This window comes from Petaurus breviceps, unplaced genomic scaffold (genome assembly GCF_028583685.1).
Source record: "Petaurus breviceps papuanus isolate PSGF00001 unplaced genomic scaffold, PetGlider_PUasm1.0 90723, whole genome shotgun sequence".
Taxonomy (NCBI): domain Eukaryota; kingdom Metazoa; phylum Chordata; class Mammalia; order Diprotodontia; family Petauridae; genus Petaurus; species Petaurus breviceps.
This window is the reverse complement of record NW_027187323.1, coordinates 753,560-768,869: the sequence shown is the minus strand read 5'-3', so window position 1 is coordinate 768,869 and position 15,310 is coordinate 753,560. Positions and strand designations below refer to the sequence as shown.

Sequence of the window (15,310 nt, the reverse complement as noted above, 5' to 3'; positions counted from 1 at the left end):
TCTCCACCCCCCCCATCTGTAAATGGTCTACTTTCAAACTGAGCCATCCAGAAGGAGGCATGTGAGCACACATAGGCATGCTTATATGGGCACACATCCCTGTGGCAGTGAATTAGTCTCAAGTGGTTTTTAATTTGGGGTCTGTGAACTTGTCTTTTTAATATGTTGATAATATTTAATATTTTGATTTCAATATAATTGTATTCTTTTGTAATCCCATTTTATTTTATGCGTTTAACAATATGCTTCGGAGAAGAGGGCCCTAGGCTTCACAAGACTCCCAAAGGGGTCCATTCATTCACAAAAAGGTGAAGAGTCCCTGGTCTGGCGCTTTAGGTCTACAAAGCTTATCTTACGTGATCTACTGTGTGATATATACTGGACTAATTTCCCAACTTTACAGATGAAGAAACAGGTTTATAGAGCTTGAATGATTTGTTCAAGGCCACATATTTTTTTAAACAGTACAGCTGGGCCTACAACTCGAGTCTTCTACCTTAGTCTAATGCTCTTTTCATGCACCATACAACATGCCAGGCATGGATATGTGTTTGTGGAGGAGGGGAAGACTCATTTACCTGTATGGGCACATGTGAAGCTTTGCTCATGAGCTTGTTATAGCTGAGAGCATATAAATAAGTGAGCAGCAGCCAGATGGCACAGTGGATAGAGAACCAGGCCTGGAGTCAGGAAGACTCATCTTCATGAGTTCAAATCTGGCCTCAGACACTTACTAACTGTGTGACCCTGGGCAAGTCAGGAAAGGGCAGCAAATGTGTGAACCCCTGTGTGTGTTCTGGGCTCCCAGGACTGACTCTTGGCCTGGAGGTTCATGTTGGGGGGGGTGTCAAAAAAATCCCTAGTTCTGACCTCTGGCTTTCTCCTCCGCTATAGGCTGCATGCTATGCCTGGGTCAATCCACTTTCCTCCGATTTAACCACCCAGCAGAAGCCAAGTGGATGAAAAGCATGATCCCGTCTGGAGGTAGGGGACTTGGAGCACCTTATACCCCCGCCCTAGGTAGGTACCACAGAGTAAGGTGGAACTGTGAAGTCTGCCTACTCTGGCAATGAGCTGGTCAGACTGACTCCTAGTGTCCAACACTGGGCCCCAGGAGAGCTGCCCCCTCCCACGCTGAGCACACTCAGAGTGTCAGCACAGGACAATACAGTGGGTTTGGCTCCTGTCATCTATTGAGAGCCTGCCCAGCAAGCAGAGGGGATACCAGGCAGCAGAGGCTCTGGGAAAGATCCAGGGCAGTGCCAATTGGTTGGTATCAGGTTTTCCTGGGGATCATGTGCCTAGGAGAAAAAAGGACTTTGCTAGCTTTACTGCCCACAGTGTGGTGCCAGGCATGGTCTAAGGTCTGAAGCCTCTAGTTATGCCGCTGTTGAAGCCTCTCCTTTACTCTTTCTGGTAGCCTGAGGGGAGGCAGAAGATCAAGGATTATGCCAGTCAAATGCCCATAAACTGGCTAGATTGGTTCCTGCCTGCTGGCAAGCACTGAAGTTCTCTGCCTTGTGCCCCACCCCAGAGTGCGCTCTGCCAGTCTGTGACTCAGTCCAGCAGCTGAGGCTAGGATGTGAATTACTGATTTTTGTAGGAGAGGATATGAATTGCCTCTGGGGCCTGGGTCTGCCTGCCTACCCCCATCCAGCTAACATGGGGTGGGGAGAGATACCCTTGGCTTTCTTTTTAACTTGACACACACAACCCTCCCGTGGTTATTACCTTTAAGAGAAAACTGAATGTTGGAGCCAAGAATAAGATGGCATAGCTTCCATAGCCACTAAGGTTAAGCCTAGGCAGGAGATGTGGGCAGGAGATGTGAGGGAAGGTGGATACAAGAGAATAATCTGGGTGGCTCAGGCCAGTGCCACCTGTGCCAAGGAAAATGCCCACTGCCCTTTGCCTGCTGTTCTGCCCTAGGCTTCTTAACCCCACCTTTGGGTTCTCTGATGGTGGTTCCCAAACTTGTGATAGGAATGGCTTCCTTCCCTTTCTGACCCTTATTAGAACAACTTTTTCTACTTCCCTGGGGATTTATACGACTGGGTTCCTAGGCTGCATCTTGCCCAGTTCCCCTCCTCATTCCTCTTCTTCCTTCATTCTCCTGCCCTTCAGCCTTGCTGCAGGCCTATCTGATTGAGGCAAGTAGTGGTTCTAGAGCTGCCAGGGTGGCAGTGGGAGGAGAGGAGGGGCAGTCAAGACAGGAGAGCTCCTGTGGCTAGCAGCTTAATGGGGATAATTGGAGCCACAGAGCTGTACCTAGATGTCTGCTTTAGCTTCCAGGAACTTGCCATTAGCACTAGGTCCCGCCCCTCTGGCCTCTAAGTGCTCCTGATTGGTTGCAGATGGTGCCACGTCCAGTCTCCCCTTCCTCCTTTGTGGGAGGAGGGAGGCAGGTGATTTTTTTGTTTCCCTCTTGGGGCCCCTTGAATTGGATGGGGGGAATATTCCACATTTCTTAGCCTAGGCCCTGCCAGGTAATGCCCCTTTTGGGTACCTGGCCTAGTTTCCTTGCCGACTCCGTTCATCTTCATAGCGCAGGGTCAGAACCTACCCTTCTTGCAGGGAGGGTAAGTGAGGTTGGGGAAACCAAGGCACTGGGAAGTGTTTAGTGAGGTACTCACTTTGGGACCCAGGGATGCTCAGCATTTCATTTTCCACAACTCCCTGCAGTTCTCTAGAAATTACAATAGAGCTGGAAGGAACCTTAGGTATAATTTAGTTCACCATTCTCACTTTACAAGTGAGAAACTGAGAAAACTGAGGCTCAGGGAAGTTGTCATTTGCCCAAAGTCACACAGATAGCTAGAACCTGGGTCTCCTGTATGTAATGGGAGAGGAAGGGGAAAGTGAATTAGATGGTAGGGACCGGGAACTGGACCCAGTAAGAGATTCAGACCTGACTCACCATGCCCTCGGTGTGCTCTGTCCCAGCTGAGTCAGAGAGCCTGGTGAATGGGAACCACCCCCCTCAGCCCCCCAGCCGGGGTCATGCTGCTTGCTCCAGTCACAGCTCCCTGGTGAGCTCCATTGAGAAGGACCTACAGGACATCATGAACTCCTTGGTGCTGGAGGAGCCGGGGACACCTGGCAAGAAGGTCCCTGCAAGCTCCCCGCTCTCCAATGGTGGGCGCTACACACTCTCACCACCTATTAGCCCAGGGGCCATGTCTGTGGGCTCCAGCTATGAGAACACCTCTCCCCCCTTTTCTCCTCTCTCCTCACCGGCCAGTAGTGGCAGCTGTGCCAGCCACTCACCTGGAGGGCAGGAACCAAGCCCAGCCATTCCCCCCCTGGTCCCTGCCCGCTCCTCAAGCTACCATCTGGCCTTACAACCCCCGCAGATCCGACCCGGTGGTGCCCGCCCATCAGAGAGCCCCCGGCTTGGCAGGAAAGGGATCCATGAAGGGCCTTCAAGCCCAGGGCGGCGAGGTCTGCTGACTGATAGTCCTGCTGCTACTGTTCTGGCAGAGGCCCGCAAAGCCACGGAGAACCCACGGCTAGGGGTGTCACTGCCCGTTGTGGCCATCAGCCTGAGTGAATACCCTGATGGCAGTGTGCGAAGCCAGTCCACCAGCATTCCTGGCAGTCCTAAGTTCCAGCCACCCATCCCTGCCCCCCGGAGCAAGGCCAGCACCCTACAGGAGCGGCCACCTAGCCCTTTCCGGGAGCTGCCAGGCACTGAGCGAGCAATGGCAGCCAGTCCTTCGCGCCAGCTGGTGGGCAGAACCTTTTCAGATGGGATGGGGACCCGATCCCTGCAGCCACCAGAGAGTCCTCGCCTGGGCCGACGGGGAGGTCCAGAGAGCATGCGGGAGCTCCCACCCCTGAGCCCATCCCTGTCTCGGCGGGCCTCCCCACTGTCTCCTATGCCTGCCCGGGCCACTCCAGACACTAAGCTGACTAGGGAAATGGCTGAGAGTCCCAGGACCCGCCGCTGGGCAGCACACGCAGCCTCCTCTGAAGACTTTACCCTCACCCTGGGTGGGAGGGGCCGTCGGACGAGGAGCCCCTCGCCCACCCTTGGAGAACCGTCGGTGCCTCGAAAGGGCAGCTTTGGTGGCGGCTTGAGCCCAGCCTACAGCCTTGGCTCATTAGCGGGAGCCTCACCCCGACAGAGTCCTCGGGCCCAGCGGAAGCTCTCAAGTGGGGAGCTCCGGGTGCCAGCCCCCCGAGAGAGAAAGAATAGCATCACTGAAATCAGCGACAATGAAGACGACCTGCTGGAGTACCACCGGCGCCAGAGACAGGAGCGGCTCCGGGAGCAGGAGATGGAGCGGCTGGTGAGTGAGCTTGGGCGCTATGCGGGCCTTTCCCAGGGGCCTGGGTTCCCTGGTACAGAACCCGAGACCCACTGAAAGTTTGAAAGGGAAGAGATCTTAACATTGTCTTTTGTTTCTTACATCATTATAGTTATCCCCATTATCATTCCCTCCTTCCCCTCTCAGAGAGCCATTCCATATAACATTTAGTATTTTTTTTTTGAGGGAGGAAGGTAAGGCAGTTGGGGTTAAGTGACTTGCCCAAGGTCACACAGCTAGTAAGTGTGTCAAGTGTCTGAGGTCGGATTTGAACTCAGGTCCTCCTGACTTCAGGGCCAGTGGTCTATTCACTGTGCCACCTAGCTGCCCCCAGAATTTCTTTTAAAGAGGAAAAAAAAATCAGCACAACTGGTAGATTGAAAAATTTCAAAAACATATGCAACAAATAACACCTAGAAACCTGAGAGGGAAAAGATTGGGGGTATTAAGATTTAGACCTGGGTATCAAAGACAGAGTCAGAAGAGATGGGTTCAGGGTATTCTCATATCTCTTCATTTGAGATTCATACTTGGTCTTTATAATTCTGTTAATTCACTTTTGATTTTTTGGTGTGAGGTTGTCCTTTCCCTTCATGTTGTTGTAGGTGTATATATTGGTTTCCAGGCTCTGCTTACCTCGCTCTGTATCAGTTCATATAAATCTTTCTGTGCCACTCTGTATTCATAGCACATATAATTCCTTACAGCACAGTTGTATTCCATTAGATTCATATACCACAGTTTGTTTAGCCATTTCCCAATCGATGGACATTTATTTTGTTTCTAATTCCTAGCTATCACAAAAAGTGCTGCTACAAATATTTTGGAATATACGGGGACATTTTTCTTATTTGTGGCTTCCTTGGGATGTACAGCTGGTAAAGAAATAAAAAAGACCTTAAAACAATGTAGATGCCATTACAGATGAGCATCTAAGGTCCAGAGAAGGGAAATGACTTATCCAAAGTCACACAGCTAGTTTGTGGCAGACACAAGATTAGAACCCATTTCTCCTGACTTCTGGTTCAGTTTTTCCTCCATTTAAACCCTACTGCCTTCTTGTGTTTTCCTTTTAATTATGCCAGCATGAATGCCATTCTGACAGGACTGGTGAGGATCTCTGGAAACCTAGTAGTCAGGAGACCTGAGTTCCTATCTTTCCTTTGACATTTGATATGACAATGATGATAACTACTACTAATAATACCTGACATTTAGATAAATAAATTGAAATAGTACTTTAAGGTTTGCAAAGCACTTCGTATACATTATTTCATTTGAACCTTTTAATAGCCCTGTGAGGTAGGTTCCATTTTTATCTACAGTTACAAATGTAGAAACTAAAAAGATTGGATCAGTGGTGTCAAACTCAAGTGGAAATGAGGACCACTCATTTGCAATAAGGGTCCCTGTGGGCTCCCTATTGATTTAGTTTTAAAATGTAATATCATCTATGTTATATATTTTTATTAATTTTGTTAAATATATTCCAATTATACTTTATTTCGGTCTGGACCTGCTCAGGAATGTTGTCTGGTGGTTGCATGTTTGACACCTCTGGGTTAGGTGACTTACCCAGGGTCAAAAAGTTATCTTGAACTCACATTTAAAAAGAACTTTATGATTTATGAATATTACTAGCCATGTGGCCACAAGCAAGATATTTAAGCTTTTAAAGCCTCCATTTTCTTATTTGTAAAAGGGGGTTCAGGTGTAATAATAAAATGTACTACCCACCATGAGGGTTGTCATGAGAAAAGTGCTTTAAACCTTAAAGCACTATTGAAATATGATATTACTATTAATAACATCATCATTGAAGAGTGTAGTAAGGGAGAACTTTTAAGAGCCCAGGCATCTCTCCTTTCTTCTCTTCCCTTAGCGTTTCCTTCTCCTTCCACAGCAAAAAGAAGGGGGCTTGGGGCAGCTAGGTGGCACAGTGAATAGAGCACCAGCCCTGGAGTCAGGAGGACCTGAGTTCAAATCCGACCTCAGACACTTAACACTTACTAGCCATGTGACCTTGGGCAAGTCACTTAACCTCAACTGCCCCTCCAAAAACAAAACAAAAAAATTCTTTGGGGTGGCTAGGTGGCGCAGTGAGTGGATCGTTGACCCTGGAGGAGGACCTGAGTTTGGTTCCGGCCTCAGACACTTAACACCCACACAAAAATACTAGCCGTGTAACCTTGGGCAAGTTACTTAACCCCAATTGCCCTCCAAAAGGCAAAAAAAAGGGGGGGGGGCTTAGATGATTAGGCATTTGTCTAGGCAGAGAACACTCTACCAAGGTGATAACAGAATAGACTAAGGGCTGACTCTGGACCGGAGGGATTTGTGAAGCTGTGACAGGCTCCTCTCTCTGGCCCCAGCTAGCCTCTCATCCCGCAATCCAGCCCATTGCTCAGGACCAGGCTGGGATCAGATATTTCTCTGCCCTCTTCCAAGCTGTGGTGCTCACCTGGCCAAGTGGGGGCCAGATGGTCAGAGAAGGGAATCTGCTTAGAGAGAAGAGGGTATTCTTGGCCAGGCCCCTAGGGCAGGTCTGTATGTCTCTCTCTTCCTGTGTGGAGGGGTCTGGGGGATGGGAAAGCCTCTGGGCAGCTGTCTCTGAGCTGGCATCTGAGCTGGGTGGGGGCCTGGGATTCCCAGGATAACTCAGGGAAGGCGGGCGGGGGGCGGGGGGGGGGAAGCCGAGAGAACGTGAAGGAGGAAGAGCAGATTCTCTTTATCATCCTTCCCACCCTCACTATTTTTGCTCAGATCTGGAAAGAATTCCCCACTCCCAAGGAGGGGCTCTCCTAAGCTTTTCTTGCTAGCCTAGACTAGATCCTGGGATATTCCTGTCCTAGGAGAAGAACAGTCCCTGTGCGTTATGGAACTGAGTAGTGGGTCCAGTTCTCTTTTCCCCTGCTTCCCACATCTCAAAGGCCCTGACCTGCCCCAACCTGCCACTTTAAGGCTTGGAAACTGCCTGCCCCTCCCATCTCTGGAGCAGCTGCTTATCTGTGTCCTGAGGCAGGGGGAGGAGGAAAGAGAGCCTAGCCTCCTGGGGTGGCAGGAGAGTTCCGGGTCTTTTTGGCTATGGAACTGGGCAAAGAACAGGAGAGAGGTCAGGTGAGATATTTGTCTGAACTGGTGGGAGATGAAGGGGGAAAGGAGCTTTGGGGGTTTTAAAGGAGGTTTGCACTTTGGCAGGGCCAGGGGTTCTTTTGGGGTGGGGCCCGGTCCCTTGCTTGGGAGGATGCCATGGTGTACATGGGCATCTTAGGGCCAGTGGCTCTCATCAGGTTGCTGAGGGGAGATGGTGCCTATACCCTGGTGACTGGAATGGGGCTAAGGAGCCATGGATTGAGGGTCAGGCCACAAAACAGTGATCAGATTGGGACCTACAAGACCTAGGCCTGGGAGCAGTTTCAAGAAAGCTGTCCTTCAGTGGGATTGGGAATTAGCCCTGCCCATTGGCATGGTGCCCAGGGCTCATGTTGATTTGGGTCTAAGGTAGGAAGAAGATAAAGCTGTATCCCTGCCCTTGTGTGTTCTGTATATCTTTTGGTCTATGCACATGTGCCTGTCTGTGTGTCTCTGTATTTTACACATGTGACTGACTGTCTGCATGTCCGAGGGCCTATGTGTTTTCTTTGCAAGTGTCCCATTGGGGTGCAGAATGAAAAGTGAAAGAAAATCAGGGTAAGGGTGGGGAAGGATGGCTGCCCATGTGGGCAGGCATAAGGAGGTACCTTTAGCTACTCAGACTATTTCAGGGTTCAGTCCTTGGTTTCTCTTCTCTTTCCCATTCTCCCAGGGATTCTTGGAGGTTAGACCTGATAAGGGAAGGACTGAGGGCCCTAAGACACTGACCAGATTTAGACCATGGCATAGGCAGTGCCAGAAGAGTTAACCGTCCCCTGCTCCTTCATGGAATTGGGTGTTAGTCTTCCCCATTGGCATGACAGTGGTAGCGGGGCAGTCATAGTGGATAGAGTTGGGAACACTGGGAGGATTTAGCTGTATCCCTGTCCTCTGGACCTTCCCTGTCTACTAAAATCCCCCCACCCCACCCTGCCTGGAGTGTGGATCTAGGTTTGAAGAGGGTCCTAGGAGTTCTCCATTCACAAAGAGCTGGAAGAGACCTCACAGGCCAGCTAGCTCAGCCCCCTCATTTACAGATGAGGAAACTGAGGCTCAGAGAGTCTCAGTGGCTTGAGAAGGTCACACAGGCAGTAGGCATCAGAGGAGAGAAGGACCAGATGGCATCTGAGGTTTCACCCATTTCCAGATTCTTTGACCCAAGCTTTCTCATTGTTTTGGAGGTAGGAGTCACAGTCAGGTTTGGAGATGGAGTGCGCCATGCCTTTAGTCTTTCTTTCTCTCTCCCCTAGGAACGCCAGCGTCTAGAGACCATCCTGAACTTGTGTGCTGAGTACAGCCGGGCCGATGGGGGCTCTGAGGTAGGGGAGCTGCCCAGCATTGGCGAAGCTGCCATGGCCTTGGCCCTAGCAGGAAGAAGGCCTTCCAGGAGCCTGCCTGGGGCAGCTGGGACCTCTGGACGGGGCACTGAGGATCCCAGTGGGGCCACCCAGAGGCTCTGGGAGAGCGTGGAGCGCTCTGATGAGGAGAATCTGAAGGAGGAGTGCAGCAGTACTGAGAGCACCCAGCAAGAGGTGAGGGGTCTGGACACAGAGGCAGTGGAGGGCAGAGAGGGTCTTGGGGAAGAGGGGTTGGTGAAAAGGACAGGTTTGAGATGAGGCCTGAGGGTAATGGGGAGATTCTGGGGGTGAGAGGAAGGAGAGTCCAGATGAGAAACAGCATGGGAGGTGGTGGGAAGGAGTCCAGGAAGGGAGGAGATTTGGGGAATGGAGATTGGAATGGGGGGTGGTTACCAGGGTTGGGGACAAGAAGAGGAAGGGCCTGGAGATGGGAAATTAGGTTCTACAAAGTAGGGAGGGGTATATGAGGTAGTATGATAGGGTTGAGAAGTGGGATTGCGAATGATTCATTATAAGGAAAAAGGAGGCTGAGGTTAGGGGGTGGATATTGGGAGGAAGAGAAGGGAGATGAGGGGGAAGGTAAAGGATGAGAGGTGAGAGGAAGGAGGGAGGAGAAGTGGCATAGGGGATAGTTTTCTAGGTTTCATAGACTATAAACTTTTTATGACCCCCCAACTTTGGCCTTGAGGCCCCACCTAGGCTTGGCATTCCTACTATAAATCATTACTCACTTTGAGTGAGTCAGCTTTTTCTATGGGGTCCCTTGGGCAGGGAAATAGGGGGAGGGTGGTGCAGACAGATGGCTGGTTTTTTCCCCACCATCTTCCAGTCTGACACTCCCAAGGAGGCCCAAGGTTTGACCCAGTCCCTCTAAGTCTTATGGCTCCTCTGTTGTGCAGCATGAAGATGCTCCAGGCTCCAAGCTCCAGAGTGAGGTGTTGGCCCTGGAGGAAGAGCGGGCAAAGGCACTGGGGCATGTGGAACAGCTCAAGGGCAGAGTGAAGGAACTAGAGCACCAGCTGCAGGAATCTGCAAGAGAGGTGAGTGAGCCACTGGGATCCTCAGTGCCCCCGTCCAATGGAATAGACTGGTGGCCCTTGAGAGGAGCCCCAGGACTGGGGCTGCGATGACACACCCTGGGCTGTGCCCACAGGCTGAGATGGAGCGGGCGCTGCTTCAGGGGGAGCGGGAGGCGGAGCGGGCGCTGCTGCAGAAGGAGCAGAAAGCCGTGGACCAGGTGCAGGAGAAGCTGCTGGTGCTGGAGACGGGCATGCAGAAGGAGAGGGACAAGGTAACCCCAAAGTGGGCACCTCAGCTGTGTCTGAGGCCCTCGCTGCCTGTGAGAAATGGAAACTTGGTGTCAGTCTCACCCTCTCCCCTGGAGATGGGGCTTCTCTGTGCCACCCTTCTAGGTCGTGGAGCCCTGTCCCTTGTGGAGGATGCCAGCTTGGGCAGGGTGCTGGGCTGGTATCTGGGCCTCTCCTCTCTCTAGGTCTCTCTCTGCTGCCTCTGGGTGTCAGGGACTTTGCCAATGCTGGCTTCCCCTGGGCACTTAATAGGTACCTGGGCTTATCCTTTGCAAAAGTCTAGAAACCCCCTTTTGGTAGAGGAAACACCCTTGGAACAGAGGAGTAATTTGGTTTTCAATGACGCCCCCCCCCTCCCCCCCCCGGGTTTGCTGAGATTCTGTATGGCCCAGCCCTAGTGCCTGGTGCTGTAAGCGGGCAAAGCCCTATTAATGCCCAGGCCCCAGTGATATGGACCCAGCCCATGTTGCCTTCTTGGACCCTGTCTTTTGTGCCCCCCCCCCCCCCCCCTAGTGCCTATCCTCTGGAGTATGCAGTTTCCCCATCCCAGATCGTCCCAGCTTTCTGCCCCTGAACCTTTCAGATCTTGTGCCAGCCTGCAGGGCCACTCCGTCTCACAAGTGCCATGCCAGCTGAGCCTGAAGAGCCCAACATCGTGCCAAGGGGTCTGAAGTGAAGAGGGGAGCATTTGCTTCTGGATCTGACATTATTTTTATGAGGATCTTTCCCCCTCCTGGAATTTTTTCAAGTCTTTTTACTCTTCCTCTCCTTTTTTGAGGAACTATTTTTTTCTTTGATTTTTCTTTTTTGTTTTTGGAGCATTGGGCTCTGGGTCCCCAAACCACACTCCCAAAGTCTGTGCCAGATTAATCCCATGCTTGCCAGCCAGGCCTGCACTAACACCCTCTCTAATAATTGTCGTGGGTCCTCCATAGGCCCCCGCATGCCATCCTAACTGCCAGTGCTGCCCTAGGTAGGAGTTGTGCCCACTGCCCCTAGGGCAGCTCTCTGGCTTTGCCCACTTCTGCACTAACTTCACGGGCACCTGTGTGCCCCTGACCTCTTCCCTCTAATGCTGTTTCCTTCTCTTCTTGGTGTGGGACCCCGAAGCCCCTGATCAAAAAAGGACGGGGGAAGGGAACTAGGGGTGGAAAATACAACTCAGATGCTCTTCTGTGGGGCATAGAGGAGTCACAGTGTTGGAGGATGTGCCTGTAGAAGGGCCTTGACATAAACCACATCTTAGCGTAATCACCATCAGGAACTCCGAGGTACCTAAGGGCTTATTCTGTGCTAGTTACTATGTATGTGGGGGAAATAATTCCCCATCTGTGCCCTCATGGAGTTTACAGTCTAGTGGGGGTTAATGGGAAATAAGGAACAAACAGAGATAACTGGGGTACGTAGCATTATGCAATGCGTGCATTTGAGATGCAGAACAAACTGGGGACCCACCGGGGATCCGGAGAGCAGGGAAATCTAGCATCAGTGACAGTCAAGCAGTGAGAATTGTTCTGGAGGAAGGAGAGACAATCAGTCCCACCCCAGACTGCTTGACTCTGTCTGGTGCAAGAAGAGCCTGGCAGGAACGACATAGCCATGTCAGGGCCCCTGCCAAAGGAGCAGAGAGTCCTCTGCCAGCCTGATAGCTGTCTCTCCCTAATCCAGAAGTTCTGATCCTTTTTGGTCATGGATCCCTTTGGCAAAGCCTTCTAAGGACCATGGTTTTAAATGCATAAAATGAAACACATAGGCTTACAGAGGAAAACAATCATATTGAGACTTAGTTACCAAAATATTAAAAGCCAAGTTCACGGACCCCAAATTAGGAATCCCAGCACTGGACCCTCTTTTTGGTGCCATGCCCAGAACTGGGCACTTCAGCTACTGGGGCAAAGAGTAAGCCCCCGAGGAGGGAGCTGGGGAAGAGCTAGTGCCCCAGTAGAACCACAGAGAACATTAAAAGACAGCCCCCAAATGAAGACAAGTGTGCCCCAAGAGCTTGCAGGCAGGGGAGGGCAGTGTCTCCAGGGAGGAGGAGGAGCTGTGTGCCCCAAATCTCCTTGGCAGCCTGAGCCTGTACTCCCGGCTTTGGTTTATTTGGTGTTTCAGAGTTAAAGCCGGTACTTAGGATTTATTGTCCAACCTCTTAGGAAGGTTCTGTTCGGTCTCCACCTGATCTGCCTTCTACCTGGGATTATTCAGAGGGTCTTCCCAGCCATGAAGGGACTGGCTGATTAGCCTTAATGAACTCTCTTCTTCCAGCCCAGGCTCCTTGGCTTGGGAGTCAATAATAACGGTTTCTCCTCTGCCCATCCTTTCCCATGGGGTGACTCACCAACTCCTCCCATCTTTTCCCACCCCCACCCCTAAAGGTGTCATCTCTCCCCAGACTGAGCCATCTACCCTCCTCCCCTTACCCATTCCTGGGGCTCTGATTACCATGGCAACGGCCACACTAATTGCAGTCCTCAGCCCAGCCCATGGTTCAGACCTCAGATGCCAGCATCTCTCTGCATCCTGGGTGGGAGGGAAAAAAAGTCTGAGTGAGGGGTGGGGGTGGGAGGGTGGATAGAGGAGAGGGTGCTGGGGTCCCCTCCTCTGTGTCAGCTGCTGCATTAATATCCTCAGCTTCCCCTCCCCCTCCATACATACATCCACTAATTTAAGACCCTTTCCCAGGTTAGACTCTGGTCTCTGGGTGCTGGTGGGTGGGAAGGTAGGGGGTGGGGGGAGCCCAAATCTCCTCATTTGTAATATGGAACAAACCATGGCCATAGCTAGGTTGGCAGGAAAACCAACCTGTTGGCATCAGTCTAGGACCCACAAAATTTTCCGATTCTGGGCACCTCCTGAGACCAAAGCCTAAGTCCCTTCTCCTCCGCTATTATTCCTCTCTCTTACTCCTCCACATTCCTTTTTCTGCCCTGATCCATAATTCCCCACCTTTTCCCTTCTCATCATCTTTTTTCTCTACCCTAGTCCCCACTTGGACTCCCGTTGTCTCCTTCCCTTCTTCTTTCTCCTGAATTTTTCTTCTTTATTTTCTTTTATTTCTTTCTCCTCCTCCTTCCTCTCTCCTCTTTCCATCCTTTATCCCCTCCTTTTATCTTCCTCTTTCTGCCTCATCCCATCTCCCTTCTTTTTTCCTCCCTCTCATCCTCTTCCTCTCGTTCTCCACTTCCCTCCCCACATCAGCCCCCTTCCTTTTCCCATCCCCAGCCGCATGGCATGGAGTTAGAAGTGTGTGTTCTGTTTTTCCCCTTTTTGTGTTGTATACCCCTTCCCCCCCCCCACCTCCCTCCAGGAGAGGGTGGAGCTGGCCGTGGGACGGAGTGAGCTGGAGGCCCGCCAGGCGCTGTATGACGAGCTCAAGACACAGCTCAATAACTGCCCCGAGTCTGTTCGGGAACAGTTACAGGAGCAGCTGAGAAGGGTCAGTTTCACAAACCACTAGCCCCTATCCTGACTCCCCTGCCATGGTCTTGGAGCTGCCCTCAGGGGCCCTCCCTCAAGCAGAGAAGGCAGCAGAGCGGACTGTGCCGTCGGGCAGGACACTGGACGAGCCTCCCTTCGAGGGCTCTGCAGAGGAAGGGGCATGGAGTTGGCCCTTCCATCTTCCTCCCCTCCCCCTTATTCAGTTATGTTTTTTGTGTTTCCTGCCATCTTTGGCCTGGGCTCCAAGATGCCCTTTTGGTACCAGATAAAGGGGCATATGGGTAGAGCTGTGCCCAAGGGGAGGGTGGGTGGAGTATTTCTTCCCTCCCCATCCCAGAAGCATCTTGCTAGGTAGAATACCTCTTTGTGGCCCTTGTACTTGCCTCCTCCCTGATAGTCTGGCCGCCAGGCCCCAGACTGGCCCAGTGGGCCACGACTGAGTCCCAACCATTGTTATCAAAGGAAGCTGAGGCTTTGGAGACAGAGACGAAGCTCTTTGAAGACCTGGAATTCCAGCAGCTGGAGAAGGAAAGCCGCTTGGAGGAGGAGCGGGAGCTGGCTAGCCAGGGACTGCTCCACAGCAGGGCAGAGCTGCATCGGAGCATTGCCAAGAGAAAGGTGGGACCCCCCCTTCCCTGACTTGAAACCCTTTCCCCAGGCCCCTGCCTTCTCAGGGAGCCATCAAGTTAGCCTGTGCCCTGTCTGAGCTTTCCGTGGGAGCCTTGCCCTGGGCAAGGGGGTTGAGAGTGGGCAGCCTGGGACAGAGAGCCAGTCAGCAAGCACTTATTAAGCACTTACTGTATACCAGGCACTGTGCTAGATTCTAGGGATGCAAAGGAAGGAAAAACATGGTCTCTGACCTAAAGGAGCTCACATTCTAATAGGAAGACAACATGTAAGTGACTAGGTACATTATTATATACACTCATATCAAGTAGATGGCAGGTCATCCGAAAGGAGACATGAGGAGCTGTAGGGCCTAGAGAGACCTCCTGGAGAAGGTGGGATTTTTTTTCTTTTTTGCTGCTTTTTTGGCAGGGGGAAGGCAGGGCAATTGGGATTAAGTGACCTGCCCAAGGTCACGTGGCTAGTAAGTGTTAAGTGTCTGAGGCTAGATTTGAGCTCAGGTCCTCCTGACTCCAGGGCCAGTGCTCTATTCACTGTGCCACCTAGCTGGCCTGAAAAGGTGAGATTTAAACTGAGTCTTGGAAGAAGTCAGAGAAACCAAGAGGTGGGAGTGAAGGGGCAGAATGTCCCAGGCATGGTGGGCAGCCAAGACAGATGTATGGAGAGAGGGGATATAGGTAGACTAGAATGTGTAGAAGAGACTGAGGCATGAGAATGATGCCTAGGTAAAAACGGGGCTAGTTCGTGAAGGGCTTCATATGCCAAACAGAAAAGTTTTATTTGACTCTGGAGGTAATGGAGAACTCCTGGAGCTCACTGAGTAGGAGGTCAGCCCTCCTACTTAGAAGGGTCACCTTGGCCACTGATGGTAAGCTGGTTTGGACCTGGGGGGGAGAGGGACTGACGGTGAGGGGACTGGTTAGGGGGCTGTTGCCATAGGCCGGGTGAGAGGGGATGAGGCCAGAGCTGGGGGTTGATGGTGTAAGGAGAGCAAAGGGGCCGTGGCTGAGATATTGTGAGGGTAGGAATGATGAGCTTCAGCATCAGATTAGACATGAGGGCTGAGAGGGAGGAACTGATGATGATGAGCCTGGGTGACTGGGAAGACTGGGATGCCCTTTCACAGTTCTAGAAGATC

At 51.6% G+C, this 15,310-nt stretch overlaps 1 protein-coding gene across 15 annotated transcripts in view; it reads left to right on the top strand.

Annotated features, from left to right (window-relative positions):
• The window catches only part of PHLDB1 (pleckstrin homology like domain family B member 1), a 62,664-nt gene that overhangs the window by 18,167 nt on the left and 29,187 nt on the right, over window positions 1-15,310 (top strand). For 8 of the 15 annotated variants that reach the window (XM_069066645.1, XM_069066646.1, XM_069066650.1 and 5 more), the window contains exons 5-11: window positions 895-1,020; window positions 2,944-4,292; window positions 8,693-8,974; window positions 9,700-9,840; window positions 9,954-10,091; window positions 13,415-13,543; window positions 14,008-14,163. In XM_069066645.1, the coding sequence (XP_068922746.1) occupies window positions 895-1,020; window positions 2,944-4,292; window positions 8,693-8,974; window positions 9,700-9,840; window positions 9,954-10,091; window positions 13,415-13,543; window positions 14,008-14,163 (2,321 nt within the window). The remainder of the gene's footprint in view (window positions 1-894; window positions 1,021-2,943; window positions 4,293-8,692; window positions 8,975-9,699; window positions 9,841-9,953; window positions 10,092-13,414; window positions 13,544-14,007; window positions 14,164-15,310) is intronic. The other 7 variants (XM_069066648.1, XM_069066653.1, XM_069066651.1 and 4 more) reach the window with 2 other exon arrangements.